Here is a 15,344-nt window from a genome sequence, read left to right as displayed (position 1 = left end):
ACTGGTGTCCTGGTGCACTTTTATAGGAACCATAATAGAAAGGAGGAACCAGAATCAACGGAAGCAGTGTATAAAATACCGAATGACAATTTTTAAACGGAAAATGTAAAATAAAAATGAACGATTATTTTAAACTATTTTACGGTAAAAGAAAATCGAGCTCGCTTTGAGGCTTTGCCTTTTTCATATTATTCCATTTTTGTTAATCAAATTAAATATTTAATGTTACTAGACAAAAAACAGGACTTTAAGAATTTCACAAACTGTATAAATAAAATTTATAATTAAATTAAAGACAAATCATGACTTTTGGTCAACATGTAATAAATTTATGTCTCTGATAAAAAGGCGAATCGCCTGGTCATTTTGACAGTTTGTGTCGTCGTGAAATTCGCACGTCGTGAAAGTTACGTTTAAACGGTCTTCATAACAATTATGGACCGCCCCCGGTCTGTATGCGGTTTATTGACCAGGTGACGTCATATTAGATATAGAAGAGCATATGCAAATGAGGTATAATATATACCTTATGTTTGTATCATGTATGATGCACTGAGAGAAAATAAAGAATTTAGAATTTAGAATATGTTCTCTTCTTTATTTATGAATTTGACTTCATTTTCCTTAGTGAAACGTGGCAGCACAAACCCGAGGGTTTTGACCTCTATATTTGTTCCCAGACCGGCCTCTTTATATGGTACAAGTAAGAGAGGTCACGGCGGAGTGTGCTTATATTTTAATATCTCTTTGAAAAATGGAGTTCAAATAATGGATATTGACAATAATGGTGTAATTTGGATCAAATTACTTTAAACGTATTTTGGAAATGATGATGACATTTATCTTTGTTTTATGTACATTCCTCCCTGTAGTTCTGTATATTTTAGTTTATATGACATAGGTTTTTTTGAGATGTTAGAAACGAATGTACGTAAATATTCAAATATGGGATCGGTGGGAATACTAGGAGATTTGAACTCTAGATGCGGGGAATCCCCAAACATTTATAAACGTTATTTGAATACTATTGATAATGATATACCTAGTTTATACTTGGATTTATTACCTGTTAGAAGCTCACTAGACAAAATAGTTAATTCATCGGGGATTAAACTTTTAGATATATTGATGTGTTCTGATCTTAAGATTGTTATGGTCAAGATTACGGAGTTGGTAATTTTACCTATATGTCAAGTACCGGTAATAGTGTTATTGATTATGCAATAATGTCGTATCGGTTATTCCCCATTATAAGTAATTTTGTCGTTCACGACATGTTTTCGTTTTCGGCACATGCTCCAATTCATATTGATTTAAAATGTTTTTGTTTAACGTTTTTAAACCATTTTAAGAATTTATTTAATAGCCAAAATGTATTTTCAAATGATGATGTTGAACAGTGTATTAATAGTGATGATGTTATATTACAACAAGTTGATATGCTAGATAAAGAAATTACAATAGAGGAGGTATCTAAGGCTATTTCTTCGCTAAATAAAAGTGGTGGTTATGACTTACTTTTACCAGAAATATTTATTGAATGTAATGATTTATTATCTCCAATTTTGAGTAAAATTTTTAATCATATTTTCACAAGTGGATCTTATCCAACCTCATGGAATAAAGCAATTATTGTACCTGTCCCGAAAAAAGGGGATCCTGGTGAAGTAAATAATTATAGGGGTATTGCGCTTACAAGTATTTTTTCAAAAAAAATCTCAGTAATCCTAGATAATAGACTTCGAAAATGGTCAGAGGTCAATAATTTCTTAACAGATAATCAGTATGGATTTAGGAATAGTAGAAGTACTATTGACTGCATATTTGTAGTAAATTCTTTAATTGATAAGATTATTCAACGTGATAAAAAGAAATTGTATACTACATTTGTAGATTTCCGCAAGGCATTTGATTTAACATATAGAAATGGTATTTGGTTCAAATTAATTGATAGTATAGATTTTTTTACCATTAAGGAATAACAAATTTATTTGTTGTTGTTTGCAAATGATACTGCTTTATTTTCTTACTCTGAACAAGGTTTACAAATTCTACTTAATAAATTGTATAATTATTGTAGGAAATGGGGTATTGAAGTTAATATAGATAAAACAGTTGTAATGGTTTTTAGACAAGGTAATAGACCTTCAAATATATCGTTTAAGTATGACAATGAAATTTTAAAACAAGTTAAAACATTTACTTATTTAGGAGTAACGCTATCATCTAATGGAAGTTTTTATCAAGCTCAAAAATCATTGTCTGCCCAGGCTTTAAAGGTTCTTTATTCTTTGAACTCCCTTTTTGATAATGTTAATTTAGATATTGAAGATAAATTAAAACTCTTTAATTCAATGGTATAACCAATTTTATGTTGCGGATCTGAAATATGGGGTTTCCATAAATCTCCGGACATAGAACGTGTATACTTAAAGTTTCTAAAACAAATACTTAAACAACAAACATGCAGTACTGCAGTTTATTGAAAATTTGGTGTATTTCCTTTATATATAGTACGTAAAATTAGAATAATTAAGTTTTGGTATAAAATTAAAAATATGCCTGACTCAACTATGTATAAATTATTGATGTTGCAGGAACGAAATAATACATTGTTAAATAGTTGGTCATGTAATGTAAAAAAATGTTATTAGATGACCTTGGTTTTTCTTACCTGTGAAATTGTGATAGAATATCTGAAATGAATGTTAAATTAATTATTCAAAGAATCCATGATCAATATTTACAACAATGGTTATCTGAATTAGACTCATCTTGTAAATTAGATTATTATAGAGAATTTAAGTTAAACTTTATTCAAGCTAGTTATTTAAATACTATTAATGTTGAGGCACATATGAAATCACTAGCGAGATTTAGATGTTCATCACACAACCTAGAGATTGAAGAAGGTCGATATAGGAATATTATTAGAAGCGAAAGATTATGTAGAAGATATAATATGAATCAAGTTGAATCAGAGTATCATTTTTTGTTAATGTGTCCTTTTTACAGAGAATAACGTTTAACTCTTTTAGATAATTATTATTACACATGGCCTAATATGAACAAATTCAATAAGCTTATGTCAACAACCAAAAGATCTGTTATAATAAAACTTGAAAAATTTGTCTATCTGGCTTTAAAGAAGAGAAACGAGAGTGTTGTTGTGTAATAAAATATGTATTTCTTTAAACTATTTTTCATATTTATGCTGTATATTATTAGATATGTTAAATATGACATGTCTTGTATTGTATGTGTTTACGTGTACTTAAAACTGCCCATCTTTCGTTAAAACATGAACATGAAACATGAATTATATATTTTCATACTTTTCAATATTTTATTACTTTTGTTAATATAACCGCCAATTATGTGTGGCGAAAAACATGTATACATGTATATGTTTATGCTAATAAATACTTTGACTTTGACTTTGAATGTATAGGGTTTGTTTTCTCCCCCTGTTTGCTTTATAACGGGTTTAGGATATTTTGACCATTCAGCATTGACACAAACAATGTATACAATACACTCTGTAACCTAATTAATTTGTCAGTTTATATATTTCAACGACTCCTTATTATAATTGGATATTCTATTTTCATGTCGACAGCGACTCTGACGAATGTGATCAATGTTACACCGGGTAAACATTTCATTTTATTATTATTTTTTTTAAATAACATCAAATTTTAAATCATTCAAACATAATACTCATACTTTACTTTTACATGGTCTATTGTCTGAGCTGTTTGAGAATCTTCTTACTTCCGCTCCCAATAGGACTCAAATGAAGATTTTTTTTTACGAACTTTATTTGCATAATTATTATTTATTAAAATCATTTATACAACGGTTAAATGAAAGCTCTGTGACTAAGTATAATCGTCGTTATATTTTCAATAATATCACCGTAAATATTAATGTAACAATTTGAGAAATCTGCTTTTATAACATATCAACTTATTCTTTATGTGATGTTTTCGAACGTTGGTATTGACAGACATAAACTAGTCAATATTTATCACACACCCGTGACGATTTTGCGACTACGTAAATATGGTATTGCACGGCCGTTTTTATTTGATTAACATAACATTACATATTTTTTCTAGAGAAAATCAATTATATTGTTATGCAAGAGTAAAGTTAAACTATATATATGTATTATATAAATACATTTTTCCTAAGCATTTTGATCGCTTAATCTTTAAATAGACTCATTTCTTGTTTAGGATATCACATAGTGTCATATACCATAGGTCGTTTTCTACCTGTTTTTCTTGCATGTCAGACTATAAGAATCTGCCCGGTACAGACCAGAATATCTAGCTCGAGGGTAACTGTTGACAGCGGTAACGAGGCTCTGCCGAGTTTCCGCTAAACAGTTACCCGAGAGATAGATATTCACGTCTGTACCAACAGCCGGTGTTTGATTCTTTTTCTTGCATATTGCATGTCAATCATTTTCGGAACAGAAATTATAAAAACTGATATTCTCATTACGCACTTTTTTCTTGTAATAGCGTATGAACATACAACTTCATTCATAACGGAAAAATGACGTCATCCTAAGAACGCGATTCATTCATAAAAGGCGCGCGTCAATGACGTCATTTAAAGCACTCGACTTGTCTTACATGGGGGGTGTAAGACAGAGTTTTCCAGCACCGGTGTAAACGGTAGATAATCCTGTCTGAGATGCAAGAAAGGATTATCTACCGTTTTCACTTGTGCTAGAAAACTCCAATAACATCATTTATTTTAACAGTGAAGGTAACTAGTACTAGTTAACTGCTTGACAGCCAGCCCAGAATCGATGCGATGGATGAACTATGGCTCCCTGTCGTGATTCCGAGGATAAACTACACCACCAATACATGTAAATTTATAGTTGAGTGCAAAATATCGTCAACATGCAAACATGAAACTTGTACTTTTGGTTCTTAAATATATGTAATTTTTGTTTTTTGCTTATTGTTTTCCGCAGAAACAGTAGAAACATATTTCTACAGAAATAAGTGCTTATAAGACGGTATTTTACATAAGTAGACTCAATGACAGTATGCTGAAATAAAACTAAATTTAAGCATTTAAGCTCAATTTGTTTACAAGGTTATATTAGGTCGAAACAACTTATTCGATCATGTTTGAAATTGGCGGAAAGAGCCGAAATGCTTTGATTGCCGAAAATTTATTTGTCGTAAAATTTCGATGAAACCTTTGAAGAGATGCATTTACTTATTTTACTTTTAAAACTTCCATGACTTTGACAAAGTCATGAACTTGTTTATTTGTAAACGCTTTAAAAAAATCAAAATGTTTCTTTTGCTAAATTCTGATTTTCATTAATATGCGGTTGGTGAATTAGCCTCAGTTTTATGTTTATCCAGGCCTCTTATTATAAGTTAATCAGGTAATGCATGCTCAGTCTAACTTTTGCATTAAGTTTGAATGAATAATAACAGGAAAAAAAGAGATGACAAAACATATTCAAGATCAGATGACGTAAGTGACTTAACATAAATGCATGTCTACTTGTGCTGTCAATTTTTAAAGCAAGTTAACAATATTATTTTGATTATACTACAATAAGTATACAATAGTACCAAAATGATTATTTTGATAAAACTGTTCTATTGACAGTAAATGTACATATCAAGTTTCAATGTACATTTTTAATGTATCTTTTCTAAATGATTTATGTGTTATTTTAACCACCATAATCAGAAAAAGACAACTGAGGTACATCAATGCAAGAATAAATAGAACTATGTTGAACAAAATAAGGACATCAATACGCCTCAAGCTGTAAGTTCTTTAAAGGACAGGCGTTCAAACTGGTTAAAAGTGTAATATGGGTCGAACTTGTACAGGAAAATTATGTGCACTTGATTTTTTTATAAAGATATCAAACACTGCGGTTACTAACTACTTTATCATCTGCATGAATTTGACCTGAATACGAATACTTGTTTCTATGATAAACACATATCTATTATGTGATGTGGTATTGTTTACAAATGACGGATATATTATAATTTTAAGCGTTCTTAGAAAGCAGTTTAAGGATTGTAATACAATATACACATATAAAACATTATAATAAAAACAAGATCACGTCTTGAAAGGATGACAAGTAAATAGTATAGCGACGGTTAATGATAAACTTTCTTTGAAACCGAAAGCGGAAGTTATTTATACACGTATGTGTGGACTTTTTCAATAGTGTAATTATAGAAACATAACTTTTCAGTGACGCGTTTATCTTTTTCAATAAATATCGATGAGTCAGTGACACCAGGTTATTACGTAGTGAACAAGATTGAAGATGTTGTCAGTTTATACAGGATATAAAGTAAAATAAGGTATTCAGATATTTTTTAATAAAGTTTTTTTTTTCATAAGCCTTATCATTTTTATCGTCCTTATTTTAATAATTATCAACATAAATAACACCATCATTTTATGATTTATATCTCTTGTTTATCTTGAATTAACTTTAATATATTATCGTCATTATAAATCATTGTAGAATTGTAGTTTCAAATCTGTTTATTGATGTCCACTTCACTTTCGTTTCTAATAGTCTAATAAGCCACCGGTTATATATTCATAATGTGTCTAAAGGAAGTTAATTAGAACTTTAACATATGTAAAAAGGGGAACAATAGAAGGGTGGAATTCAATGAACGCACCCTGAGACCACCTGAAAGGAGCCCAGCAGGGCACAAAACAGGACAGGACAAGAAGGGAAGTCATTATATGAATTATTCAAAACAGTAAATCATAGAAACCTTCGGGGATTAAAAATTCTATAAAGATCTTCTTCCTCGTTACACTTGTAAGAACTATTATCATCATAATTACTATCTAAACACTAGGTTCATCTTCCCTGTGATTATCACCATTCATTGTTTATATAACAAACTTCAGTTCTAGCAATGAACAAAGTTATTTCTTCTTATTATGTTATTCAATGCATTTGTAGAACGCATGCTTAGAATTGACAGACAAACAGATGTCAACCAGAGTCTTACGAGCAGGGAAAAGTAACATGTATAACAAAATCTGCCAAAAATCCCAATATTAAATTTCATATATTGTTTTAAATTAGCAGTCAATTTAATAGAACCACTGGTTGAGATGCTTAAAGTAAAACTTCCTTTTGAAGAGTATCTATAATCAATAAGGAAACTGAGTTTACATGGGGAATTGGTTCAAAACCCAAGGGGGGGGGGGCAACATTTTTTTTATTGCGCTTCTTTTTTGTTTTTCGTTTTTGTCTCATCAAAACTTATACATATACCTTGTTAAATTAACCATTTTTTCACATAAGCTTTACTTTGATTTTGTTTGTTTTTATAACTATAGTTCTTTCTTACCTCTTCTAAACTTAGATAAAGATAAAATGAGTAAACATATTTCTTTTACTGATAAGAATCGTATATGTTGTTGTTCAATATGGCTTGTACAAAAGTTAACTTAAATCGTCAATCCTTTAGAAACAAGATGGTAATATTTTTTTTTGTATGTTCTGAAATATCAGGGTGTGTGATACCTGACATTTGTAACACCACTATAAGTTTTTGCTAATTTGTTGTTGTATCTTTCAATATTTGAACATACACCATGTTCCAGGCAAATACATTTCGATTCCAATAGTGCATATTGCCAATGTAGCCCTCGTAAAGTTTTCTCCTAAGCTTGCAGAAATTGTGGCACATATCTTTATCAAGATACATAGACATTGTCTACAAGTATACCGGTACAATTAACTTAACAAAGATCTACAGTGGAAAGTTTTATACCGTTGGTGCCGGCTTATAATTACATGGAACATGGTTTATGCTTATTATTCAAGTACTGAAACATATAATGAAAAGAATAGTGATAACTATTAGCGGTATCCCATTGCTACCGTTAACAAATTTCATGTGATCACTGTAAAAGTTTATTGTATCATATTTTTGTATTTAATAACAAATATTGATATATAGTATGTTCATTATATAGTTTTAATATGATATACATGATAAGAACAGATAAATGTATGCACTGATATCTCAAATCATATTTTCTTTTGTAAAGTAGAACAATGGCAGCTCACTTTTTATCAACTTCCCAAGAGCTAAATACAACACCAGAGTCACTATATTCAAATGCATCGACATCAGACGACTCATTTGCATGTTCGAGCGAAGAAGAAGGCGGACTTAGGTACAAGAACAATTTAGAGTATGTTTCATAAAGAGATCAAATTACCATGCATGTGTCTGTTTCCGATCAATATTTAATAATTTTTGTTTAAATGGAGACACAAACAAATGTTCTATTTTCTTTCTGAATATGTCTTCTGACAGTCTGTTAATGTCCTCGAAATAAATACACTAAGCAGTTGTAGCCCACGTGGGTCAGGTTAGAACAATTAGATTTAACTCTAATCGCAGTGAACTCTATGAACGAAATATTACCTATCAAGTGTAAAACTTACATTTAATTCAAACTTTAATTATCTGCAATGTTTGTTCTTGAAACTTCAGAGGCTTGTCCTTGTTTTACAAATTGCATAATAATTATATCATAATTTGGTGCTTCTGTATGCTTTTTGATTTAATTAAACAAACGGACATTACATAACGTTTAAAAGAGAAGTATATATTATTTATATAGACAAATGTGATGGACATGATAAAATTCCCGTTGTTAGCGCAATTTGAGTAAATTAAAACAATATAATGTTTTGCCATTCATTTGCCTCTGTTTACCTTTAAACCCATACCGACAATAAACAACACATTTGATTTTAGAAAATTTACGTTTAAAGTACTCAATATCAGAGTAAAAACAATCTCGTTGATAATAATCTTTTAAACCTGTCCATTCTATTGGCTATGTTGTTTCCTCTTGTTTTATTTATAGAGAGTTTCGGATATTTTGACCGTTCATCATTGACACAAACCATGTATACAAAACACTCTGTAACCAGTTTTTATATTTTAACGACACTTTATTATAATTTGATATTCTCTTTTCTTATCGACAGCGACTCTGACGAATTTGAATGCTATCAATGTTACTCAGGGTAATCATTATATTTTTTATTTATTTAAGAAATAAGTAATTCAAATAACAACAGATTTTAAATCATTCTAACATAACACAAACTTATTTCACATTTATATACTCTATTGTCTGAGCTTACACCATGTCCCAGGCAAATATTTTTCGATTCCAATAGTGCATATTGCCAATGTAGCCCTCGTATATTTTTTTCTAAGCTTGCAGAAATTGTGGCACATATCTTTATCAAAATACATAGACAATGTTTGCAAGTATATCGGTAGAATTAACTAAGATCTGCAATACCATAAATACCGGCTTATAATTACCCGGACCATGGTTTCTGCTTATTATTCAAATTTTCGCAAAGAATAACGAATACCATTAGCGATGATCCACTGCTACCGTAAACAAATTTCATGTAATCACTTAAAAACTTTATTTATCATTTTTTGTACTTTATTTCAAATATTGATATAATATATTTTACAGAGATGGTTTAAATATGTTATACACGATAAAAACAGATAAAATGTCTGAAAAGCTATCTCAAATTTTCTTTTCTATTGTAAAGTAGAACAATGGCAACTTGCGTCTTGCGCATCCATTTATCAACTTCCCAAGAGCTAGATATATCATCGGAGTCACTATCTTCAAAATCATCGACATCTGACGACTCATTTGCATACTCGAGCGAAGAAGAAGGAGGTCTTAGGTACAAGAACAATTTAGAGTATGTTTCATAAAGAGATCAAATGACCATATATGTGTCTGTTTCCGATAAATATGTTAATAATTTGTGTTTAAAGGGAGACACAGACAAAACATTATTTCTTCTTTCTGAATTTGTATCTGATAGTCTATTTATTAATGTCCTCGAAATGAATACATTAAGCAGTTGTAGGTGTAAATAATTTCCACCCACGTGGGTCAGGTTAGAACAGTTAGATTTAACGCTAAATATCACACTCAGTGAACTATGGAAACGAAATATTATCCATTAAGAATAAACCACAAACTATCTGCCATGTTTGTTCTTGAAACGTCAGAGGCTTGTTCTTGTTCTTGTCTTGCAATTTGCTTTATCATAATTTGGTGATTCTGTTTGCTATATAATTTAATCTAACAAACGGACATAACATTACGTTTAAAACAGATTTTTATATCATTTATATAGACATTTATGCTGGATATTTAAATAAAAATAATATAATATCTTGCCATTCATTTACCTGTGTATACCTTTAAATCCATACCGATAATGAATGACAAGTTTAATTGTAAAAAATTTACGTTTTAAAAAGCTCGATTTCAGGGTAAGAACAATGTAGTTCATAATAAGCTTTTAAACCGGTCCAATGTATAGGTTTTGTTGTCTCCTGTTTTTCGGATATTTTGACCGTTCATCATATACGCAAACAATGTATACAATACACTCTGTAACTAGTTTTTTTTATATTTAAACGACTCCTTATTATAATTTGATAGATTTTTTTTCATATCGACAGCGACTCTGACATTTGTGAATGTGATCAATGTTTATCAGGGTAATCATTTTATTTTTATTTATTAAAGAAATAAGTCATTCAGATAACAACAGATTTTAAATCATTCAAACATAATACTCATACTTTACTTTTACATGATCTATTGTCTGAGCTGTTTGAGATTTTCTTACTTCCGTTCCCAATAGGACTCAAATGGAGATTTTTAACGAACTTTATTTGCATAATTATCTTAGATAAAATCATTTATACAACGCTTAAATGAAAGCTCTTAGACTTATATTCGAAAACATTCTGTCACAGGGCTTATAGAATATCATCGTGTGGAAAAAGGAAAGTGTGTATGTTTATTTCATCATTAAAGAATGAGATTACAGACATGCAAGAAAGGTAAGTATAATCGTCGTTATATTTTCAATAATATCACCATAAACATTAACTTAATAATTTTTTAGTAATCTGCTTTTATAATATATAAACGTATTCTTTCTTTATGTGAACGTTGGTATTGACAGACATAAATTAGTCAATACTAAATTAACATAACATTATATATTTTTTCTGGAGAAAACCAATTACATGTATATGATTATGCTAGAGTATAGTTAAACTATATATGGATATTATATAAATGCATTTTTCCTCAAAATTTTAATCGCTTAATCTTTAAAATAGATTCATTTTTAGCTTAGGATATAACATAATGTTTTCTATTGGTCGTTTTCTACGTGTTTGTATACAATGATTTGTTTTTTATTTTAGCAAAAAACATCTCCAGGCAGATTTGATTAAGAAAGATAAAGAAATAAAGGATAAAAATGCGATGATTGACAAATTAGAAAACCAATTAAAAATGTAAGTTTTGAACAGGCAAAATCAAACCGAGCTTTCAACAAGTAGATCTGCAATAAAAAAGAAAACATTTTAATATAAATCGGTCAAGAACACAAAATTTATTTCAACAATTTGAAAAAAATATCAATAACAGAAATATCAGGACTAACAAGTTCTAGTGTTACTAAATTAGATGATACTCACTAAGTAAAACACATATATTACAGGGAAACCATGAGATTTGCACAACATCAGAAATAAATAAATAAATAAATGCGTTTTCTTCTATTAGTTTAAACAAAATTTTACCCTTTAATGTAAACCATGATGTTATATAGAAATAATTCTTTCAATTTAGTATACAAGAACTTGAAGAACAACTCAATGAAAAAGATCAAAATATAACTGAGACAAATACAGCGATTCATTCTTTGGAAACTCAATGCAAAATATAAGTTTCAGTAAGCATCTGACCGTCGGCCCTATTCAGTTAATCTTTTGATAAGTACCTCGAACATGATAGTATGAAAACTAGACATGTAAAATTCAGTATCATAACATCGGTGTTTTTGAGTTAGTTTGCGTTTATAACACATGTATCAAGTCCATTTACATAAACTGATAGCTATACAAGTAAAATTACGTTATTTATATAACAACTACCGGTATTAAGAAAGTACGGACTGTATCACCTGTTTAAACACATTATGTTATAATTTGTTGGCAATCGATATTCTTTAATTGATTCCTATTGTCATTTATAGTTTTCAATTATAACTTTAATCAAATCGACGATATTGTTAGATGTCAAATTATTTTCTAATTTTAGAAGACCAGAACTTGAAGAAAAACTGAAAGAGAAAGATAGAGATATAATAGAGAAGAATAAAGTGATTGCCGCTTTGGAAAACCAATGCAAATTGTAAGTTTACATAGCAAAAAATAACAAAGTCGAATAATATTATTTACTCAAAATACAATTAAAAAATGAAATGCACTGATTATTGTATTTAAAACTTATATAAGTATCTAGTGGAATAACATCCAGTTATTTAAACTATTTAAGCACTTTTTACAAAGATGCTACATGTTCAAAATGGGAGGAAAAGGATGGAGGTAAATAACAGTCTAAAAACACCATGTTATAAACATGAATTGTTTAAAGAATCCTACAATATAATACGAAATTGATAACTGGAAGAAAATATTAGAACATTTTAATGCAAATATCAATAGCATAAATATTTGACAGTCTTAATATACCAGCGTATTGTGTATAACATATTATATTCAAGAGCCTGGTGGTTGTTATCATTAATACTGGGTCATAATAATAGTGCTTTCAAGAATGGCCCAAATGATAACATTTGCATGCTCGGTTTGATTAGGACAGCGGTAATTGTTTGCGTTCCAAAATAATGGCTTAAGCAGACTTAAATATAAAAATAGCGAAATATATCATCCAGAAAGCTCATGGCTAGCTATGATTTCCAAATATATGTATGTAGTTATGTTGTTATTGCATTAATGTACTCAACAATTCTACATGTTTCAGGGAGAGTGACAAACTTGAGCAAACATGTAAAACAAATAATGAAAGGTACGATCTTGGCATAGTATTAAGTATTAGAAATGATACAACTTTAAAACAATAATAGGCTACCAAATTCATTTATTTAATTGTTAGGAAAATATGAACTTATAACTCCAAAAAAAGTGAAAGTGTTACTTCATTGAGAGCGACGGGTTGAATTGTCTTATGTTTGAAACCATGTTCAATACGATGTGATTACCAATCCAATTTTGACATATAATACATGCTTAGGAGGGGATATTTTGAAGTTTGTCAAGAAACAGATATATGTTTTACTTTTTGATTTAGAAAATGATGTTATTCGGAAATAATTATTTTTATCTCAGGATACAAGAACTTGAAGAAATACTGAATGAGAAAGAAAAAGATATAAAGAAGAAAAGCAATGCAATTGAAGATTTGGAAAAGCAATGCAAAATGTAAGTTGAAGCAGCCCAAACGGTTAAATGGTACACTTTTCTCATTGTGAATTGTAAAGTGTTTGGAATGTAGTAATTATTTGGTGACACATTATCCGATCATTAAATTTATTTAAATATAAATCTGGTATACTTACCTATTGATAAAAATTGGTATGCTTAAGCAGATTTAAATATAAAAATCGTGTAATGCATAATTCAGAAAGCACGTGTTTAGCTTTGATTTCCAAATAAATGTATGCTGTAATGGTTTTATTGCAATGATGTGCTCAACAACTCTACATGTTTCAGGGAGAGTCAGAAACTTGACGAAATTTATAAAGCAAATAATGAAAGGTAGGTGTTGTAATAGTATAATTAAATATTATACAACATTTAAAAATTGATAAGCTTCCAGATAGCATCATTTTTATCATCAAAGAGTAACTTTTTGTTGATGATAAAAATGATGCTATCTGGAAATAATATTTCTATTTTAGGATACAAAAACTTGAAGAAAAACTGTGTAAGAAAGATAGAGAAATAACAGCGAAGAATCAGGCGGTTGCAACTTTGGAAAGTCAATGCAAAAAGTAAGTTTCATGCAGCGAAAGACATTAGAATAGTATGTCTTAACTTACATGTATTTTGAATTGTATTGTATTAAATAAAGAAAATGAATAGTATTATGTGGTAAATGGCAAACCTTTGTCAAACTTCGGGTAAGAACCACGAAAAAAGTAATATTATTGCACAAAATGGATAGGTTCTTTTGGTCTAATCTACGCTTACAAACTAGACATGTTAAAAAAAGTACTTAGTATGTAAACGATGACTTTATTGATCTAGTTTATATTCAAAATAATGCGTACACTTAAATTATGTAAATTCATTTGCACTGCATTATTTATATGCTTATATTAAGTTTTTACCTTTTAATGTTTTAAATGACTTTTGGCTCTTTAATGACTCTTGTTACTGGGTCGGATGGGGGCTGCGTTCATTGAACGCCGCCTTTCCTTGTTGATTTTGTTTATCATATTTTAATGTTGAATTCTGCTTGGGCTTGTGCTGGGGGGCGTGGACGGTGGTTTGCACTTGATGTACCGTCCATGGACAGGCTCAATGAAACTGAGCCTGTAAAATTAAAAAAATTTCTTTATTGGGCTTTCTTTAGGAGTTCTTATTAACACTGTCTTAGAACCCAAAAGTACGAACTTTAAACCTATTGAAGGTGTTATGTCGAGTAGCTTATAACTGGTTGACAACTGACATTCTTAAATTGATTCTGATTGCCAAACATATTGTCAATCATAATTTACTGAAGTTGATTATATTTTTCCATTTGATGTCAATTAAGTACATTCATCAAATGCCTTCGCTTCTCATTATACAAATATTCTGAAGTCACGCGGTAAAACTACTTTCAATCCGTATTAACTCCGGGATGATGATAAATATACGACATCCGTTCAAAATATCGTTACTTAGTATTAATACCATTCACAGATGACGGGTTGGGGAGTAAGATTTTGATGGTTGCCCAGCAACATTGATTCTGTTGCTTTCAGCGGCTAGAGCAGAATCTAATCATTATGTTTCAAAATTATGCCACTAACAAATGGTTTTAAAGTATAGATTTTGGGTAGGAAAATGTAGAGAAATAACGGATAAGAATAAAACGAGTAGCACTTTTGAAAACCATTAAAATGTAAAGTGCCCAAGCACAAAAGGTGAATTTAAGCTTGATTGCTTTTGCATATAACAGTTTTATTAAATATCTGGAAACACTAGGTCAGCGCACTTGAACAGTTTTGTTTTCTAAACATAGCTGCCGAAAGCATAAGCATTTCAAAGAAAGCAGGGATGCTTATGACATGTTAATATCAAATTATAGATATGCATCTTCTTTTACCTAAGTCGGAGTTTGGTGTAACAAAGGTG

At 29.8% G+C, this 15,344-nt stretch overlaps 1 protein-coding gene across 1 annotated transcript in view; it reads left to right on the top strand.

The window, feature by feature from the left end:
• LOC132755459 (RUN and FYVE domain-containing protein 2-like) overlaps nucleotides 1-14,021 on the top strand; it is a 42,398-nt gene extending 28,377 nt beyond the window's left edge. Inside the window, exons 2-13 of the mRNA XM_060746327.1 lie at nucleotides 8,098-8,244; nucleotides 9,053-9,091; nucleotides 9,644-9,802; nucleotides 10,578-10,616; nucleotides 10,878-10,964; nucleotides 11,337-11,429; nucleotides 11,767-11,827; nucleotides 12,173-12,330; nucleotides 12,964-13,008; nucleotides 13,329-13,421; nucleotides 13,713-13,757; nucleotides 13,901-14,021. Coding sequence (XP_060602310.1) covers nucleotides 8,105-8,244; nucleotides 9,053-9,091; nucleotides 9,644-9,802; nucleotides 10,578-10,616; nucleotides 10,878-10,964; nucleotides 11,337-11,429; nucleotides 11,767-11,827; nucleotides 12,173-12,330; nucleotides 12,964-13,008; nucleotides 13,329-13,421; nucleotides 13,713-13,757; nucleotides 13,901-13,997 — 1,056 coding nt within the window. The 5' untranslated portion in view covers nucleotides 8,098-8,104 and the 3' untranslated portion in view covers nucleotides 13,998-14,021. The remainder of the gene's footprint in view (nucleotides 1-8,097; nucleotides 8,245-9,052; nucleotides 9,092-9,643; nucleotides 9,803-10,577; nucleotides 10,617-10,877; nucleotides 10,965-11,336; nucleotides 11,430-11,766; nucleotides 11,828-12,172; nucleotides 12,331-12,963; nucleotides 13,009-13,328; nucleotides 13,422-13,712; nucleotides 13,758-13,900) is intronic.
• Nucleotides 14,022-15,344: the final 1,323 nt, after the last annotated feature.

The sequence above is a fragment of the Ruditapes philippinarum genome, unplaced genomic scaffold, assembly GCF_026571515.1.
Source record: "Ruditapes philippinarum isolate M1 unplaced genomic scaffold, ASM2657151v2 ctg6197_1_1_1_1, whole genome shotgun sequence".
In the NCBI taxonomy this organism is placed as follows: domain Eukaryota; kingdom Metazoa; phylum Mollusca; class Bivalvia; order Venerida; family Veneridae; genus Ruditapes; species Ruditapes philippinarum.
Note: the sequence above shows the minus strand (reverse complement) of the source record. Positions and strands in the feature narration are given on the sequence as shown.